Source organism: Toxotes jaculatrix, chromosome 16 (assembly GCF_017976425.1).
Source record: "Toxotes jaculatrix isolate fToxJac2 chromosome 16, fToxJac2.pri, whole genome shotgun sequence".
Lineage (NCBI taxonomy): Eukaryota > Metazoa > Chordata > Actinopteri > Toxotidae > Toxotes > Toxotes jaculatrix.
In genome coordinates, this window is record NC_054409.1 from 16,995,792 (window position 1) to 17,016,067 (window position 20,276).

The 20,276-nt window shown below is 39.0% G+C and overlaps 1 protein-coding gene across 3 annotated transcripts in view; it reads left to right on the top strand.

Annotated features, from left to right (window-relative positions):
* Window positions 1-20,276, top strand: part of rgs3a (regulator of G protein signaling 3a) — a 153,038-nt gene that overhangs the window by 121,634 nt on the left and 11,128 nt on the right. For all 3 annotated transcript variants that reach the window (XM_041058710.1, XM_041058707.1, XM_041058708.1), the window contains one exon: window positions 16,757-16,827. In XM_041058710.1, coding sequence (XP_040914644.1) covers window positions 16,757-16,827 — 71 coding nt within the window. The remainder of the gene's footprint in view (window positions 1-16,756; window positions 16,828-20,276) is intronic.

Sequence of the window (20,276 nt, forward strand, 5' to 3'; positions counted from 1 at the left end):
TATGTGTGCATGCATTAGAGAGTCAGCCACAGAAGAACAAGTTTCTATTGTTTCATAATGTGAACCCCCCTCCCCCTACTCTCGGTCTCTGTCTGTCACTTCTCTTTTCCCTTGCCAGGCAGTGTTTACTTGCCCTTTAACGAGCACCGACTCTGGTCCTGTTTTTCTTTCCGCCCTGCACCTTTTCCTCTCACTTGATGTCTTTAGTGGCCTATCATCAATGCAAGGAGAAGCAGAGACAGACAGAGAGCAGGTCAAGAGAAATAATGTCAGTTTGTTTGACTAAGAGATTTTTCTTGACAACCGCTTAAAACAAAGTACTATTGCAGCTACCAGTGGGTAAATAATAGTGTTCAAACCTCCTTAATCAATCATACCATATATTAGACAACATATATTGGATGTGTCTTATCAGTCTGTATGTTCCAGACTACATCTGTCGTATCAGAATTTTGATTAGATTGGTTTTAACAATACATTTACCACAAAAACACCTTTGAAAATAAAGTCAAAGGTATCTACCTGTGCTTATAGGTTTTGCTATTGCAAAGCACAAATTGTGCAAAACTACTTGCAGAAGACATAGTATCCTAACACTGAGGCCATCACTGGTTAAAGAGAATATGAGCTGCTAAAGCTACTATGATTAGATGATAATGGGCAGCAAAGAATCTTTTGCTTTTACAGGCACCATAATAGCCCCATTAAAATGTTTAGCTAGTTAAACAACTAAAATGGAAATTTAAAGGAATGAGAAGTCCCACTTTAATAAAAATAAATAAATAATTCCACTTGTTTCCACTGATAGTTTTTAGCTACCATGGCACTTCAGAGACTGAAAAGCCCTAATTTCCATCACAAGGTGAGAGGAATGCCGTAAATAAGACTAAACAACTGCATGTTCTTTCCAATCAGGCCATTGAATTAAAGTCTCATCTTGCTGTCCAAAACTCTGAAATCCTATTTCTTTTTCCAGACATCACACTATCTATCATCTTGTTTCAGTTTGTGTTTCATCTGCACAGATTTTGCTGCAACAGACACATGTGGATCTAACCCAGCACATTTGGCTTAGGCAGACCAAACATTTTGTTTATGGGGTCTGAATGTTTGTTTGAAATCTGGATAAATATCAGCTGTCTTTCCAGATGTTGGGAGGAAACAATTTTAATGTGTTTACTGATGGTTGTGGGATGGCTCACATTCCTGCGTTGTGTCGCAGGATACACAGGGGTACATAGTACAAAATAGGTTAACATGCATTCAGACTAGAAAACAGGTGGGCAAGCAGGCGGTGTTGCATGTGCTTGTATGCAGACGCACACGCTTAGAAAAATAAAAAGAGTTAGTATGTTGGAATGGACAGCTATGAATCATTGTGAAAGTGGTCTGGGGGTACTGCACTTCCAGTCATCTGACCAATATTATTATACAACAAGCTGGTGATTCTCTCTTTTCATCAGAAGTGTGTGATGGAAAAGGAGATGGATTTGGGGAAAACAATGAGGAACACAATAAAGCAGACCTGGATGAACATCTGCTTTTATCTTTTCCTTGCCACTGACGCCAAGTGCTTGCTCATGGGGGAATGTTCGGGGTCTGTAAATAATATTATAAAGAGTAGGGTCTAGGCCTGCTCTATATGAAAAGTACCCTGAGATAACTTTTGTTATGATTTGCCCTTATATAAATAAAATTGACTTGGCTATCCCTTATCTTTTTTTTTTTTTACGTCATCAGTCCTCTCTTGTTTTTATGATACGATCTAGATATAAAACAGTAAAAACAATTCATTACTAATGTTTTTATATTTAACAATGGCAATAAGAGGGAGGGCAGGACTCTTGTTAAGCTTGAACAACATCCAGAATTCATCACTTGAGCAGGCAATTTCCATTCAATGCTGGTACACTGCGACGCAATCTGTTATTTCTGTCTGAAGCAACCCTGTGCACTACTACACAACCAAATTGATGTTCTAAAGTAAATTAAATATTGCTACTTTAGTCATAAAAGAAGAGTGAAACAGGGAAAATTGAAAGAAATTATTTAGGCTACAAACTACAGAAACAACATGTTATGCTTTATTTGTGAGGCTAAAGCAACCAGGGTGAACACTACAGGGTAATCTAATGCTAGGCAAACAGTACACACTGCTTCATTTAACCTGACTGACTCACCTTTGTCCTAGGGACTAAATCCAAAATCATCAGATCGATTCACAAACATGGGAGAATGAGAAAATAGAAGGGATACCTATACAAACATTACGTTGTGTGCGTATGTGTACAAAAAGGTTGTTTGGACTGAGCTCTATGACTGTTTTTGTGTTTTTGCAAAATGTGCCTGTCAGTTCTATGGGCTACAGTAGTTGGAAAGTGAACAAGAACAGTATGAGAAGGTGCAAGTACATTTGTTTTACCTTATAAACATAGAATAGCAGATATGCATAGGCGTAAGGGCACTCAAATGAGCTTAGAACAACATGTTTGGAGTATTGTACCTTCAGAATATAGTGTGTCTTCAATTTCCTGGATCTCCACTAAATGTCCACTGCACTGTGATAAGCAGGATAAACAGTTACAGGAACCTAAACATGCTATTTTAGGCCCGCGTACAAAAATATTAGTAAACTTCGTGTACTGACTGTTAAGTTATCTTCAAGTACCTCTACTACATGTCTACCAGGCTCCCAGCAGTCTTCCAAGACAAATCTATTAGTACTGACCTCTCATCATTCCCCAGACCCTAATGTGCATGTTCCTTGTAGTATACCTAATCTTAGCTCAAAGGTTATTGTATGAGAGAGGCACAGCACTTGTTGATATCAAGACTGTGATGTGTACCTCACACGGGTCAGTGCACATGACCAGAGCTAATAATAGTTTGTTTTTTACTGAATGAACTGCGTAAGAGGTTCGTGGAAACAATTTAAAAATACTAGGTATTGATGAGTGCCAGTGTCATCGCTTTAACTGTTGTTTTGTCCAAATACGAAACAAAATAGATGCTGTAGGTAAAGTGCCTAGGGCCAAGGTGTACAGAAAAATCATCATGCATTCTATGACAGCGCTATGACACACTGAATGGGTGGTGTTGTAAGTAAACACGAAGGTTTTTCTTTTGTTTGACTGTACAGTAGATGGCCTGGAAGGGACAAAAGGTCTCCAGAGTTCAAATCCATGTGGGATGCAGCCAGGCTGGACACGTCCAGTGAAATGCTAAATGAGTAACATGTAAATATTTACTGAGCAGACTGAACAAGCTTTCAGAAATGTCAGCTCAGTGTCCAGTCGCTGAACTATCTATTGACAAAAACGTGAATGAACTGAATGCGATGTCCTTCAGTTTATGGTGTTTTACTTCACAGTTCACATTAAGATTTCAATGACTTTACTTTCAAGAGTGCGCTGAAATTAAGGAAGTCAATATATTGCAAATGAGATTGCTCCAGAAGGAAAAAGTTGTTGCATAAGACAGGACAGACAGAATTTTTTTTTCCTTTAGGAAGGAATTCTGTATTGTGAAATCAGAGACAGCTCTCTTGATCTGTGGGTGAAGTGCTGATGTTGTCAAGAAGGTTCCAGACAGATCTTTTCTTTTTATATGAATTCTTAAAAAAGTAATGCTCTCAGACATAACTAAGATATAAATTTTTATATTATATAACCACACATGACCACAATGGTCCTCTCACTTTCTCCTTCCATTATACTGAGGTCAAAGCAACATGTCCCAGGCATAATGTCAGCGTCCTCACCAGGCGCTATAGGTACTATAGGTAATATAAATCAAATTGGTATTTTAAATCAAGGTGTGATTTGTTCCTCTAACTTAGCCCTGCTTTGATAAACATACTTTGGGCAGGCAACACATAGGTTAGATTTATCCTTCACTTTTACTAGAGAAATGGCTGTGAGGATGAGGACTAACCGATACGTTTGACAAACTTCGTCTTGGGTTCTGAGTTAAGGTTGCTAAGCCATCATTGTTGCTGTTTGAGGGTGGAGTTAATTGTAGGGTTTTTTTTTTTTTTGCATCTTGTTTAATAATTATTCACATTTCTCCGGGATGGTGTCCTCTGACCGACCAAGACATGTACATAAGATATTTTGGCTCCATAGATAGCCAGTGAGACTGACAGGAAGGGGAAACATCATTCCCAGTTGAGCAACTGTGATAACAAATAAGAGCCTTCTGGGAAGAGTATTCACTTTCACTCGTTCCTTACAGAGACATTTTATTGTAACTTTGATTGTCAGATGAAATAAAATATTATTACATAAATTCCTCACATCTGCTTATTACATTTCCTTTACCCTGCCAACCCTCAGGATGTGGGAACATATGTTTTCACTATAACTCTCAATTTCTAAAATATACAGTATGTGTGTAAATGATGGCTTTATTTCTGTAGTTTTATATTGCTATCCTTACACTTTATATTTAAATTCATTTAAAATAGTATGAAGCAGACACGTAGAATAAGAGATCAAACCTTTTATTGTATGTCTGAGGGAAACATTAAACTTTAGTTTATCCAAAGGATTTAAAACTGAAAGTGCCCCTGTTGGCAAAGAGTCAGAGGTTGTTGCACAACACCTGCAGGATTATTTAAGATCATTTCCAAAAATAAAGTCTTACACTTTTGCTATTTTTCCCCTGAAATGAAACCCATTTATCTTTGCGAACTTAGAAACTCTTTGTGACCTCATGAGAGTTCAAAGCTTCCCACACTAATCCGTCTTTGCCAGGGAAGCTCCTACATGGCCAAATAGCTCACCCCGTATCCTGTATGCTTCCCCTCTGACTCTCTTTTTCTACCACTAAAACACTCAGTAGGTTCCACATGGACTTAAACACTTTCACAAATCTTCACCACAAAGGCTAGCTAATCCCAAGCTAATGAAGCTAGCATTCCTCTTGTTTATTTGTTGGAAATTGTTTGGCTGTTCGTGAGTACATGGGGAACAGGTTTAATGAGCTACCTGGATAGTTACAGCTGTGAACTGTGTGTGAAGGAGTGTGGGAACATGCTGTTTCCATTCATTAACTCTGATATATCTCTGATATAATGTGAACTAGGGCCATAATAGCTTCCTTTGAAACTGATTCTAAAAACTAATTTGTTCCTGGTTGTTTCCCATTTGAACAGAGGAACAAAGCAAACAAGTCAAACAATGAATGTCAGCCCATAGAGGTGTCTGGCTTGTCACTTGTAACTCTATCCACACTGTAACAGATTGTTTCCATGCGTGACACTTGCTGACAGTACTGACATTTGACAGAATTAGGGGATTAAGGCAGCAGCAGTGTGGGTATTGACCCCCATGAGTGATATACATAGAGTAGGACAATATCACATCAACACCTTACAATTCAAACCAGTCTGCAAAAGCCTGGAACTGGCGAGGCAGGGCATTGTTTCAATTACCATCAGTTAGTTTGGCAGAGCATATAAAGACGATGACAATAAACATGACTAATACAATAACGCAAAGGCACATCACATGCTGCAGAGTAACCAGCTTAGGGGAATATACAGTAGTTACTGTCAGCAATCTACATTTGATGATGTCTGTCTTTCGTAAGACTTGATGGCCTGATGTCATGGCACTTAGTAGCTGGACCTATTTCAGCCAACTCTCTTCCCACCTGCGTGCCCTGCAGTATTTGCAGTTAGGTCATTAAGTGACAGGACTTTGGATGCTGCCACCAGTGCAACAAAACCCTCTCCTGACGTTCATCTAATCCAAGACAGGATCCAGAAGGCCCCTTGTTTCATAGTTGTGTCTTGTGCGCGTTTGCATGGGGGTGTTTACAGAGCTCGTTGCCACAGCAGTGTTGTGTCTGAATTGGGAATTGGTTACATAAATGTAGATAGTTTCTTGTATATAAATACACACACACACACAGTGCAGTGGAAAGTGTTTCAACCATAGTAATGTTTTCGAGTGGGCACACATTCTGTAGTAAAGATCCTGGTTCAGCTCCCAGCCCGCTCTGAACCCACTCTGAACCCACTCAGAACAGCTCTACATTGAATTATGATTAGTTAATTATCTAATTTAACCATGACCAAAGTCTTTCATTAACCTTAAACAAACCAATTTTCTTATCCTTCATGAAGTTATATCACTGCCAAAACTGTGCATGCACAAAAAGATATTTTGAGTGCACACGTCTCTCTTGCTCTCTCAAAGCTTTGCCCAAAATTAGCAAAGATTAATGAGTGTTCACTTAATTATGTTGTCTCCCACACCACCAAATTATGCCACTCAGTGTTTCAAGCATTAGGAGAGAGTGCATATTGTGTGATATAGTAAGAATACCCAAGATAACTTTCCTTACAATAATTATTAAAAGTAAAGCTGTGATGTAAAATGTTCTCCTCAGCAAAGTAACAAGGAGGAAACGTTCTTTATATTCACTCAAGATGAAAATTTTTTGAAGCTTTCATTTTTTGTAGGATGAGTGTTTATAAACTCCTGCAAATCTCAGAACCTGAGATCAGCAGTTGCAACTTTAAATGCTTGTCTGTTACCATTTTAGGAAGCTGTTTGTACATTGCTCTGAATTGTCATGTGGACAGGACACACTTTGAAAGACTAAATCTTTTTGTGCCGAGTCCCGGTGTGTTCTGTCTGCAGTAAAAATTGTACATTCAGTGAGATTACAGGAACGTGGTGTACTTTATCTGCATGCCAGCTTGTGGTCCACATCAGCATGTAAAACCCTGGCTGGGTTTGAATTTTTGACACACGGAACTGTACAGCAGCACATGCAGAAGCAGGACACGCACAACTACTCAGGGTGAACAATGCTGGTGGGATGATGGGAGCACACATGCTGTCCTCACAGGATGGGAACAGGGTCAAGGGAACAATCAGCCCTGGAGGTAAAGAAAGGGAAATCAAAGTTGAAAATTGTTAGAACAAGGCATGTGCTATGAAATAAAACATCTAATTGGGTTGAATAACCTTTTTCTGCATGACACAGAAATTTGTAGTAGTCGCCTAAGGGTTGTTGCTGCGGGCTGCTTCCAGATATGAACAGTAAAGTCAGATATTCCATGACTGCAATGTGTTGTTTACTTCCACTGAAAGGTGAAGCACGACCTTTACATGAGCTGGTGTGTAACCCACATCATTCTTAGGTTGAATCTCATTCACAGCATTCCTCCCTTCCCTCCCGAATGCCATACATCTGACCCCGACAAGCTGCTTTCCTTGAAATTGTTTTACTTTGAATGGAAACTCTCCCTTCGTTTTGGCTGTGAATCCACTTCCCATAATGACTAATCGGCCCAAAGTAGGACCTGCACATCACAACACTCCATCTCTTAACGTAGAGTTCAGCACTGCAGATCTGTAAGAAGCGACTGAATGAGAATATAGTATGTGTATCTGAGGGATTGGCCACCAGCCGCATTTTGCAGCACTGAGACAGTGTGATGGACGTCACTCACATAAATGTTCAAACACAGGGCTGCAGTTAAACATGAGGAATGCTTTTGCTGTGACCTTTCTGTACATTAGCACGGTTTCACCCTAATGATACATGAATGAAAAGAATGACCGGTTGGACAGGAATGCTATTAGTAAGTAGGTAATTTAACAATATGGCATATAAAAGTTAACACCTGTATGACTGTGGACAGAAAATACTGAAGTGCGTCATGTCTGTATCAGAACAGCATTACCATAAATACACTGTATAAGCAAATTAAATCCAACTTGACCACTGTAATGTTATTTATTATTATACAGTACAGTAATTACTGTATCAACACTGACTCTGCAGCTGTAATAACTAAGATATTTGGACGGTAACCACCAACCATAAAATCAAAATTAAAAACAATGAAACAAGTCATTCCATACAAGGTCAGCATGACCACTTATTTTTCCTTACTATTTTTTTTAGTGATTGAGCCTATTAGCATGATAGATAGAGATGTTACAAGATGGGTTGTTAGATGTTTTCATGCATCTGATTTTGTGAATTAAGTTTGATATCCAGAAATAATAAGAACATTCATCTGATCAGTGTAACTGACCAAGGACGTGTGTGTCACTGATTTTAAGCCACAAATCCATCATCTGTGTGAAATGAGTCTAATGTGCTACAGTTGGCAAAAGTCTGTTTTTCAATAGTTAACCCTCATTAAGTTATTGAAAACCAGTTATGCAATTTATGTAGGCAATGTAAGATAATAAGAAAATATATATTCATACTTTGCCCCATTGTGGCTGCAGTCAATTGGGAATAATTGGCCCACTGGTGTTCCTGATGGCCGGTCTGTACGTAACTGCCAGCTTTGGAAAGAATTGTGAGGCTGCAGCCATTAAAATTCCAAGCAGAAAGGTCATCGGCTGGTCAGAAAATGTCAATAACATTTTAATGGATAGCACCAGTTTCAGGACAGGGTAACATGACAGCATTTCAGAGCAGCTTGCAGAGGTGACGTTGTATCAGCATTGTTCATTAACATCCTGTGACATGGGAAGTACTTATGCAGGAAGCAGCCATCTCCTGAGCTGTGCTGAATAACAGGAGGCAGAGGAGAGTCAGATCAAATACAAAAGACCCACTCACACACACGCACACACACACGCACGCGCACACACACACTGTACTCTGTCTGTGAAACACTCAGACACACACAAACGTGCAGACAATGCACCTTTTGTATCTGCTTTCATTATGTAGCTTAAGTAGGAATGAGTCAGTATCCTGTGTGAAGGTCACTTGAGTTTATTATCAGATATTACTGAATATTGTGGTTTTGCCATTGTATTGTACAGTATGTGTGTGCTTGTGTGTGTGAGAGTGTGTGCTAGCATCTGCCATCCAATTACACAAGCGCCCACGTTCTCACAGAATCACACACATACAAAATCACACTCCCTCTGCTACAACCGCAACTTTGTTTTGGCCCCAAATTTCCTTTTATTTGTAAAGGAAGTTGGAAAAATATTTCCTGTGATATAAATTGAAACAATGAAAAAAAAAAAACTAAACAAAAACTTGACATTAAAGCAGTTATGTAATTACACATCAAAGAAAATTATAAAGGCAAAACACATCAGGGATGTTTTCTCAAGGCTTCTTTGAAACAAAGGAAGAACTGTGATGAACTCTCAAAACAGACTCACTTTTTTTACTTCTTTATGAATAACGTTTGTGAGCCATTGTCATAACCCCATGAAAACTTCACTTGACATCAGTTTCATGTATGGATTAGATTGCCTGATTATCATTACAGCCCCCCCACCGAGTCTAGCGTTTGCTTTTGTGATCTCTCTCCCATGTTTTTTTGTTTAAGCATCAGTTTGTGCCTTTATTAAATCTTTTTTTCACTATATTTTCTTGTTTTTTTTTTAGCTCTTATAAAGGCCCCATTGTTCCTCCAGTGCCCCTCAGAGATGGAGCCCAGAATTCTGTTTTCTGTCTCTTTTTACTTATTTTCTTTCAACTCTCTGGCCAAGATCTACACGGAAGCATAGACACTTATCAAAGGCAAGAAATTGCCAAGATTATCATCAAACAAGCACGCTGTGTCCAGTTATTTGCTTGGTTTACTAATACATGTCATGCAAGGAATGCTATTAAAGCTTAACATAGAAACAGAATTATATTTTTGCAAGTATTTTAAAATTAGGAATGTTTTTGCCCAGATTGAAGATAGTTTCATGGTAAAGTCCCTCATTTCTGGAACCATGTGTTTTTTGACTTTGGGATCACATTCCCTCAGGGCCTGTGTATTTATCAAGGATCTTCCAGTCACTCTTGGGAGGTAAAACTAGGACTAAAAATACTTCTACTTCAGAGTACAATTTGAGCGTTAGCTTCCCTTCTGTCATGAGGCAAAAGTTCAGATTTAAGAGTGATTGATTTATACACCATGGGTCTTGCACTGTTAAGCCAGGACACTAAGTCATTTTTTAATTAATGAGATGCTTTGGTTCTGTCATTGCTCTCTTCACATGGTTTCGATCCATCTGTGCTTCATGTGCTACAAAGACAATTTGGCCACTGTGTAAAGGATTATTAGAAGCTTTTTTTTGTATAGTCACAGGCCGTGTTTGTTTAGTTGTTACATAAAACAGTCTGCTCTGTTGGATGCTACAGCTTAATAAGTTGTTAACATGTGCCTCACACACTTGATAAAAACAGTGTGATAATGGACTGTGACTGTGATTCACATCTCACTCTGTGCCAAACTAACCTGCTGTTGTCTGCTGCCTGTTCATTGTCATGTTATTGCATGAAAAGGAGGTTTATGATGAACAGAGTCAACCATTCTAAGTAAGGGCAGAGAAGCAGGAAAGAAGGATGGATTTCAGACTTTATTTTATTTTGTTATTGAAATTAAGAAATAGAAAATGATTTTTGTTTGTGTTTTAATCAGTGCAGAAATAGACAAGCCAAAATTCTTTGAATTCCATAACTGATTCAGTGATTCATGAGTCTTGTGACTACATATGAATGTGCAAGTGGGAATTTTGGTAACATAACACAGTATGATCTATGTTTTCTGTATAGTAAACAACACATTAAATCCAAATTGAAAATAGAGCAGTCTGGGTTGCTAAGTCACATGGAGACAATTTTGGGAATAATTTCCTCCTTTATTTGTGTACTTTGCAGCTTCCACATACTGATGAACATATGACTTTGGTTAAGTCTGCAGTGCTCCCTTTTTCCTTTTTTTTTTCCTCAGTAGAAAGTCACACTAAGTATATATACAGAAGAGTCTAAACCAGCAAATGTTACTGTCTTCGCACAGATATTATCTTTATAAAAGTTTAATGAACACAGGTTAAAATCACATTTAACCCCCTTTAACCACATTAGTCACTGATTATAGCCCAGTCCAAGGCCGGCAAACTCCATACACATAATTCTGCCAAAGAATTAAACCTGACCTTGTGTAAATATCAGTTGTTTCATTTGAGCAGCACCAACCTCTCACATTCAGCAATCATGTTCAAGAATGCTTTGAGATTAAAACGAGCAGAATTGATTGTTGAGCTACATCAAGCTAATGAAACTGTAATATTTCAGTAACTATATATTAATTGGGTAGTTACTGTAAAAGCCTGTGTTCATATCAAAGCTGGTCAGCATCAGTGCTGCTTTAAACCTAAGTCAAGAGCAGGCTCATGACGTCAGAATGGGTGACATCACTGCGTCAGTCTGGGTGTGACACATACACACACCGACACACACAGAGTAGAGCCACACAATGTCGGGAAACTGGGGTCTAACAGGTAGCACCAATCTCACTCTGCACTAAATAGCATGGGAAAGTTTCTGGGTCCACATAACACTGTTCAGACGCCAGCTTGTCGATTTGTTTTCGTGTAAAAGAAGAAATGGGGGAATGAAAAGGAAGGAAGCAGACCGAAGGAGGTCTGATGAAGAAAAGCAGCAGGGGTTGATCTTGTGAGAAGTTTAAATACACAAAGACAAAGATTCATTTCTTCATCTCTGGGGTTTTTAGGCTGTTGGAGGATTTGGAGTCTGGGTTGACTGGGTCAAGAATGTTTCTGAGCTGTGTTTAGAATATTGTTCCTATGATGTGTTTGTTAGTGCAGAATACAACTGAAGAATATACAGTTTGTCGAGACAAAGAGACGCACATTTGTGCCCTTTCCTATCAGGGAATAGCAGTGCATTGGTAATCTAACCATTGTCTCCACATACATACACACACTCACACACACACTATTCTCTCTTGACTTGTGCTAAACAGACATGTTCCCGAGTCATGTGCATGTGTGTCTGTAAATGTTTTCATTAATGTTTGGAACTTATTTTGCATTGTCGGAAACATGTTTGCCCATATGATTACCTACACATGTGCATGCATGTTTTGCAACAAAGACACGTGTGCAGCACACATGTAGTCAGGTTAAACCTTTATCTGTGTATCTGCACAGCCATCCTGCGGCCGCTAACAGCATACATCCCATGCCTCGGGGGGCTATATCGCCGTGTGGTCTTTGGCAAGTTCTGTGTTTTCTTAATGTCTTCAGTGAGGCATGTGAGGAGTCTAAACACAAAAGCATGTTCACACACACACAAATACACACACCAGGGTTATTTTTAGAAAAGACTCAGACTTTTTTACGCTCCACTGGCCATTGCCAGGCAGTCTGGGTGTGTGCATGGTGTGTCTAAGTCTCTTTTGTGTGTTGGGGCCAGAGTGGGGTAAATTAGGGAGTGATCCCAACGACTGACTTCTAATCCAATGTCTTATTTGCAGGTACTTGAAAAGATTAGGCCTTGGTAAATCAAATAATTCAGGTAATTGGAGGAATCTAGAAAACAATAGTATGTAGGTCACCAGTGGTCTTTCTTGTTTCAGCTTTGCAAAATACTGTCAGAAATAGGACTTGAGATATTAGGATTGTCATTAAGAGGAGTGCTTCCAAGTAACAATATGTTTAACCCCAAGAATTATAAAATAACTAGTTTGATTAGTTAGGGATAATAAAAGAAAGGTCATCCGCATACAGAGATAGCTTGTGCTCAACTGTGCCAAATGTCATGCCAGTGATGGATGGGTTTGAACTGATGGCAATTGCCAGAGGATCAATGGCAAGAGAAAATAATCCAGGTGAGCTCTTACATCCGTGGCTAAATCCCCTGGAGAGAGAGTCAGCATCTGACAAAACTCCATTAGTTAAAATCTGTGCCCTAGGGGCATTAAAGAGCATTTTGATATATTGAATAAATCCCTAAAGTTCATAGCCTCCAGGGTCTGCAGAAGGACTCTTGGCTCTGTTCCATCAAAAGCCTTCTCCATGTCCATTGATACAGTCACCGTGGGCTGTTTGGTCCATGTGGATAATTTTGGGGATGACATTCTCTAGTTGTAAAGTGATTGTGTTGGATAAGGCCCTGTAGTCAGAATGTAGCAGTCTGAGGGGCCTGTATCTTTTTTAGTTAATGTCCTTGCTAAAAAAAATTTGATTTTTACAAGGTCATGGTCAACAACATCATGTCCTTGTAAAAATCCAGATGCCAAAAACAAACAGAAATGTGTTTGACAATAGTTAATTTATAGCTTAGTATCTAGAATCCACGACCTGTTTGAGGCTGCTATTCAGTGTTACGAAAGAAGTGATTTGTCAAAGCCCATACTGACCCCTCTCGGGTAGAATTTAATCACTGTGTTCCTGTAGATTGCACCTTCACCTTCTCGTAAATGGGAATTAAAAGGAAGCTTGATGCCCATTTTCATACGATATTATGTCACAGTGTTGTAATTTGAAGAAGACCCCTCCCTTTCAACTGACTTTTCACAGATACAACAAAGAGCATGTATCTTGATTAATGGTTCTGCTATTGGGCGTCGACAGAAGATTTGACGTTGTTTGTGGTTAGTAGTGGATGTGTGTTGATTACTTTGAACAGTTTACATACATTTCAATGAAAAATCCCAGTTGTCTCAAGAAAGCGGACGCATTTCTCTGTGTGTGTATCCATGTGGAGCTCATCCAGATGGAACATAGCAGTCTAGTGTGAATAGCTATCCAGTCCTTACACGCAGACGGCTAGTTGAACAAAGGCTGACCCGACAGGCTGAGGATCCCTCTGATCTCCAATTGCTACACAGTTTAATTTGTTTCCCTGATACCCCTGTATAATCTTGTCCTGGGGGCTACATGAGGACAAATGTACTTGGCGAGGGCAAAGTCTGTGTCGTTTTCCAACTGAATACTGTGTTTTTAGGGAAAAGCCTCGGTGATGGCTCCAAAGGGACTGGAACTCCCCTGTTGTGCTGTTCCCTCTGAGATTAGTGATTAGTGATTAGATTTTGAAGTTTTTGATGTCTCTCATGAGCCTCAGTGACTTAATCCCATCTCATCCAAACCAATATTGCCTGTGTTTGTAGCTGTTTTTGGAGGGATGATCTTGTTACATGTACTCCTAGAGCTGGAGGATATACTGTATGTCAAATATTTTATTGTAGTGTAAGTGCAAATACATCTACCTGGTCATCATAGCCACATTACCAGTGGTCTTCTCTCAAACATTTCTTTTGTAGGAGTGACCTCAGGCACCAATAGTCATCACCAGATATCATCACATTTTTACTATCTTTGGTTAAAATATCAAATTTTGTTCATAAAACCTATGGAATGAACATAAACATATTCCAAGTGTTTTCAAAGTAATGCAAATAGAAAGGGAAAGCAAACCTCCCTCCACACACATGCGACCCAAACACACTGTATAGTTTGACAGGTCTTTACATCCATCAAACAGCAGCTCGAAATACATTTTGTTCCTGTTCTTAGCTTGTACTTATTTTTAGATTGCTCCTATGTAACATACACTCATTCACCTTTCACGGTCAACTGTGACTTCGGTCTGAAAGCGTTGAGTGTACCAGTGTATGCTTCCTACAATGACAATCTGTCATATGCCAGTTGGAGGGTGGAGTTATGAAAGGATGTAGCAGAGAGATGCTCCACTGCAATTCAGGATTATCAGGAGAAAAGACTTTCACAGATAGTAGGAATTATTTTATTATCTAGTTACTGAATTATCACCCAAATTGGAGGAACTAGCCAATTTTCAATAAGGGTTCGACAATCAGCAGTATCACAAGCTGCACTGAGGTCAAGGAGCACTAACACATTGTACTCACCCACATCAGCAATGAGCAAGGTCTGATTCACACCCCTGACATGTGTTTCAGTGCTGCTGACAGGAAAGTCTGAAGGGATTTCTTAAAAATGTTTTTTTTATTACAACCTTCTCAGAAACTCTCAAAAATCAGCTTATATTTCCCGAGACCAGCAGGATGGCTGCCAGGCTGTTTTAGTGGTAGAACACACGTGACCTTAAAATATTTAGGGGGACAGCCTGGTAGAACATTCAATTTTATAATACTCTAACATAGTCATAAGTGGAATTATAAATTTAATTTTAAAAATGTCTCAGGCTTTAGCATCATCAAGTTTCTGATTTATAAAAAAAATGAAGGATGAAACAATTCACAGAAAGCCATGGAAGAGTTAATGTTTTATTTCCTGTAGAGCAGTTTCATCTAATGTTTTTTTTCTGTGTTCTTTGCAGTTGCCAGTCACTTATAAATAGTTATAAATAGCTTAAAACCTGTGATTTAATAATCAGGTTCAACAACAATACAAAAGCAGAATGAGATATTACTTTGGGCAGCTGGTACATTTAGGGTGTCTCAACATAGATGCATGGAAAATGCAGGAAATGTTTACTCATGAGGCTCAGTATCATTGTTTAAATACAATAATAGTCCCACAACCACAATGTGTATTCTTATTGCACAATTGGATACACAAAGGCATTCACACGCATTAGTATGTATTCATGTAGTGCATTTTTAGACTCTAACTATGAGAGCTCAATGCAGTGCAACTTAAGAAAACATATGCAAATAGAAAAAACGCAAGGAAATTATGAAAACATCTACAATTTGGAAACACGTGCAACATTTATACACACTATATGCTCAAGATGCTAACCTTAAAGGGGTACTCCATCCAAAGTCTGTCTTGTGATTCAGCACTCACCCGCTGTAAGCTTGAAAGCTGACTGTAAAAACTTTGTGGCTCATTGATGGAGAGCGACAGCTGTGGTCAGCTTGAAATCAGTTGGATTCCAATGTAAGAAAGAATTAATGGGCATAAAGAAAATGTGGGGAAAAAAAGTAAACATGGAAAACTGTTACTGTACTGTTGGAGAAACCTGTGATGTTTGGGGTTTGAGAGCTTTGTAAAGATGTTTTAATTTAATTTTTTTTTTTCACACTGTGAAATCTTGTTGTCTTTAGAATACATTGTAACTGACTGAATTCAAGCTGCTGTTCTCCCTCATTGAAGCAACTACAAATTCTAAAGTCAACTTTAAAACATTAGATTAAGCTTATTTTTGGGTAATGCATCACTTAAACCTCAAAACAGCTCCTTAAGTAAGTGAAGGCCAGCCAAAAATGTCTTTAATTTGCCCAAAATGTCCTCACTCCGAGGGCTGAGACTCAAATTGGGTCCCATAAAAACATAAAACACACACCACCATGTGCTAGCAGTTGTGACCAGTATCTAGCTCAGATTCAAATGTGTGTTCCTGTAATACAATGGCTCATTATTTAGAGCCTCTCAGACACACACACACACACACATACAATGGGGCAGCTTAGGGCCATCAGATTAGTAAAGATTGACCCCTTCTCCACCCTGAAGCAACTTCCCTTTCTCTCTAAACCAATCAAAATGGTGGGTTGGCATAAAGTGTAATGTGAAACCGGGGTCTAGGCTCAACACTTGAAACTTAGGGCACAGTTGGAGGCCAACAGAAACAACAGCTGAAGTCTTTCACACTCTCTCACTCTCACAGATTTCCTTTGCTTTGTTATACCCAGACACATACTGTTTACAAACACAAGCTGCTGCATACAGTTTTATTCAGCACCATACAGACACACACCTCAGAGGGCTTTGCCTTGTGGGACTTAAACTGTGGACTGCTGCTATGGATTTACCATTCTGGTGACTGGCTGTGTCTGTTACAGACAGGATTAGTCTCAGTCTCGAGTAACTGGACACACCAAGGACTTACTAGCTTACTAGCCAGCTAGGTTGTCATAGTCTATCGGAGCTAGTTAAAGCTAGCCACGGTATCTGCATGAGGCTACAGGGCCCTCTTTCTGTGTGGAGGGTGGATGATGCAGTGTGTGCTCTCCTTCCTCTCCCCTCAGCTGAGCTCCGGATCCCCCTGTAGCTGCGAGGTCGGCCCTGAAGGGACAAAGAAAAAGAAATCCAAGAACCTGTAAGTACACAAATGAATCTTTTTGTTGTGTGTTTGCTCTCTGTGGGCATTTTCACGTTTATCCTCTGCTCATTTTGAAAGTTGTAAACAAGGACTGGCCTGTCAAAGCTTTGACTCTTAGATTTAAAATAAAAAGATAATTCCTTGTGAATGTGTGAGAAAAATGAGTCATGGGAATGACTGTGAGTGAGAAACAATACAATATTAATCTTTCATGGTCCTGACAACTACAATAGCATTTGCCACTTCAGTGTTCAGTCATTATCCTTTTATTTTCATGCTTGTGTATCCAGTAAAATGGAACGATTTTCACACCCTGCTCTAACACCCATTATTTTGAAAGGATGTCATTACTTGTGCCCAAACTAATGGTGAATGATAATGACTTGTTTTATACCAGTCCATGGGGGGTTAATTGAGATATCAGGACTTATTCTGTCAGTGTGTTACCATGAGTATGATTGGATTAGTGGACTGAAGATGTTAGGACATGTCCACACTGGAATGGCTAAATTTAAAACATCTCCTATTTGAATTTTCTGTTTTCCTCTTAGTTTGTGACCCTGCCCCCTAATGCAAACGTTGTTGCATGCAAGTATTTTGACCATTGTGATGGTCTGTGAAACGCCTGCACATGTGCACAGGCCTGCCAATGCAGAAGCATGTTTATGCTAAAGGTGCCAGTGAGAGTTAAAGCTAATCATTCAACGCTGTTCATAATCTACATAATGAAGTGGTAAATGATGTGTGCGCTACTGAGGAGTGTGGTACCATATGGGTCTCGCACATTATTAGTGGTGTGAGAAGTAAGGTGTGTGTGTGTGTGTGTGTGTGTGCTGAGAGTGTTTGTTTGGGTGTGTTTGGGTGTGTCACAGTGGCTATCCTTGGGCCTGATAGCTGCCCACTCTTCTGCACAAGCTGTGTTTAATATTGTTTAGTTAACCAGCAGATTAAGTGATTAAGATTCCACAGCTTTTTTTTTTTTTTCCAGAGTCCCGGGAACGTTGCCTTTTTGTCAGCTGTTGCAAACAGCTTCAGCTCCATTTTATTTCCTTTAATAACACATCTCAGAGAATACAGAACCGATTTTTAGGGATAAGAAATATGTTCTTTGTCTCTTTTTAGTGTAGTTTTAAATCTAGTGTGTGCGCTTGTTTTTGACAAGTCGCAGAAATGACAAATACAGGCATAGTTCCAAGTCAGTGATTGATTTGTGATCTGTTTTGAACAAGCTATTACAATAAATTGTGTTTAAACACAATTTTCATTGTTGTAACATCAAACAGGATTTGCTGAGTTGATTCAAGAAGAAAGAATCCTTTGATTCTGTTTAAATAACGACTTGATACACAGGATAAACAGTGATGACTCTGTGTAATGTGTACGTGTTTCAGTCATGGTTACACATTGCAACTCAGCTTGACAAGCATTTCTTGCCATAGGTCATGGTTAGCAAACAGTGATTGGCTTACTAGCAGTAAGCAAACATGAAACAAACACAAACAAATATGCATCACGATGCCAGCTCATCTAATATTACACATTACACATCACTCTGTCACGAAGAAATTTTTTTTGTCAAAACCAGCAAATACACATACAAATTTGAAGTGTCCAGATGTTTGTGTCAGTCAAATGACTTTTACCTCTCAGATACTTTGCCTTTTATTTAGACGTGAGATGGGACACAGAAGCTATGGGGTTTTGGATACTGTTCAAGTCCTTCTCTTATTTATATTCTAGTGTAGACACTTTGGAATATTTCCAGATTAATATTACATTAATATTAATGAATAAATATTAATAATATCGACAATTATTAATATTTCCAGGTTTCATTTCATGAATTAGTTAGTTTGATAGTCTGAATACACATTTTATTATGATGGACCAGTCACTTTGTCCTTGTTCCAGTGCAAAGCCAGTTATTTTAAATTCACTCATCTGTTTTTTTTTTGTTTTTGTTTTTTTACATCTGCACTGCATATTTGTGACACTGATGAAGGCTGCTTGGAAACAAACATTTTGTCTTTTGTAGATAAAATGACTTCCTGTCATTGTTGTAACTGTCATCTGTCAGTCATTCAGTCAGTATATAAAGGATCGTCTTTCTGAGCATGGTTGAAACTCTAAATGTTTTCTCACATGGATTCTGTGATTGTAATCCTTGGTTTCTTGAGCCTGTCATCACTTATGAAGCTTTTTTCATTGTCCAGTATTTTTGATCCATATTCAGCCATTTTTCATTATTCCACACTGTAATCTTACACCAGGGGCAAAAATCTACTCAGCCATATTAAGCCACACAAATAAATATACTGTCAACTCAATATCTTTCTGTGTAACTCAGAGGAATACAAATGCAATATGTTGTTGCTATAGATTGAAATCTTAGGCTATTCTGTATAACTCAGCATGAAGGAAATGAAATTATTTCCTCCAGATGTTGGAGACTGATCTACAACATATAGAGAGAACCAATGCAGCAGCTAGATGTACATCTGCACAGTGGAATCATGCTGGGATGTAGCCATTTATAGTTAAAGATGCCCTTTAGCCATGTGATTTTTGGAGTAGGATATCCAAAAGTAGCACTGGATTAAATTTTCTGTACTCTAAAGGCCCTGCAATTTTGTACAATGTGTGCTGTTTTAACCTTTTTGGGCACATGATCTTTATGGGTACATAAAAATCAACCATATAGATGTAGACTTGCTTTGATAGAGGGAGGCTGTTTCTTGTATTAGACATGTTCATTTGGTCATTCATTGTTTAATACTCACTCATGCATCATTTACAACACCACAGTCTGGTCCTTGACTTCCTAAGCATTCTCTCTCTCTTCCTTCCTACTTTCTTTTGCTTTACCATCTGTATCTTTTTGCATTTTCTCACTTCCAGCTCATCTTTCTCTCTTCTCCTGACCTCCTTTTTGCACATTTTGCTCCCTGTGACTAATTTTCTGGTTCCAGCACAGCTGTTTTTCCTGGGTTTGTCTTCATTATCTCTGCAACCCCCCCCACCACCCCCATCCGTTATCACCTTTTGTTTTACTCAGTCCAGGTGTTGTGCTTCCGCAAGCAATGACTCCCTGCACAGCTACACTCCTTTTTCCCCCCATCTGGTGGTTTCCAACGAGTAGCAATAAAGCAATAAACTAATCAACTAATGCACCGGAGTAATATGTATAGAAATGTGAGGTTTTTGACAGATTAATCTAAGTTTGTGAAGAGGATGAGGCCCAGAGGCAAACTTCTTAATTTTGGGTGTACCTCAACAGACGTGTTCATACTGACAAGAATGGGGGACAAACACCTCAGAGATTAAAACAGGTGTCCAACAACAATTCGTAAAGCAGGAAATTCAGGCACATGGAGAATGCTGCTGTGAATGTTGGCCAAGGTGAATGCCATTTAGATAGTTAGACATGATGTCTACTGACCTTGTTG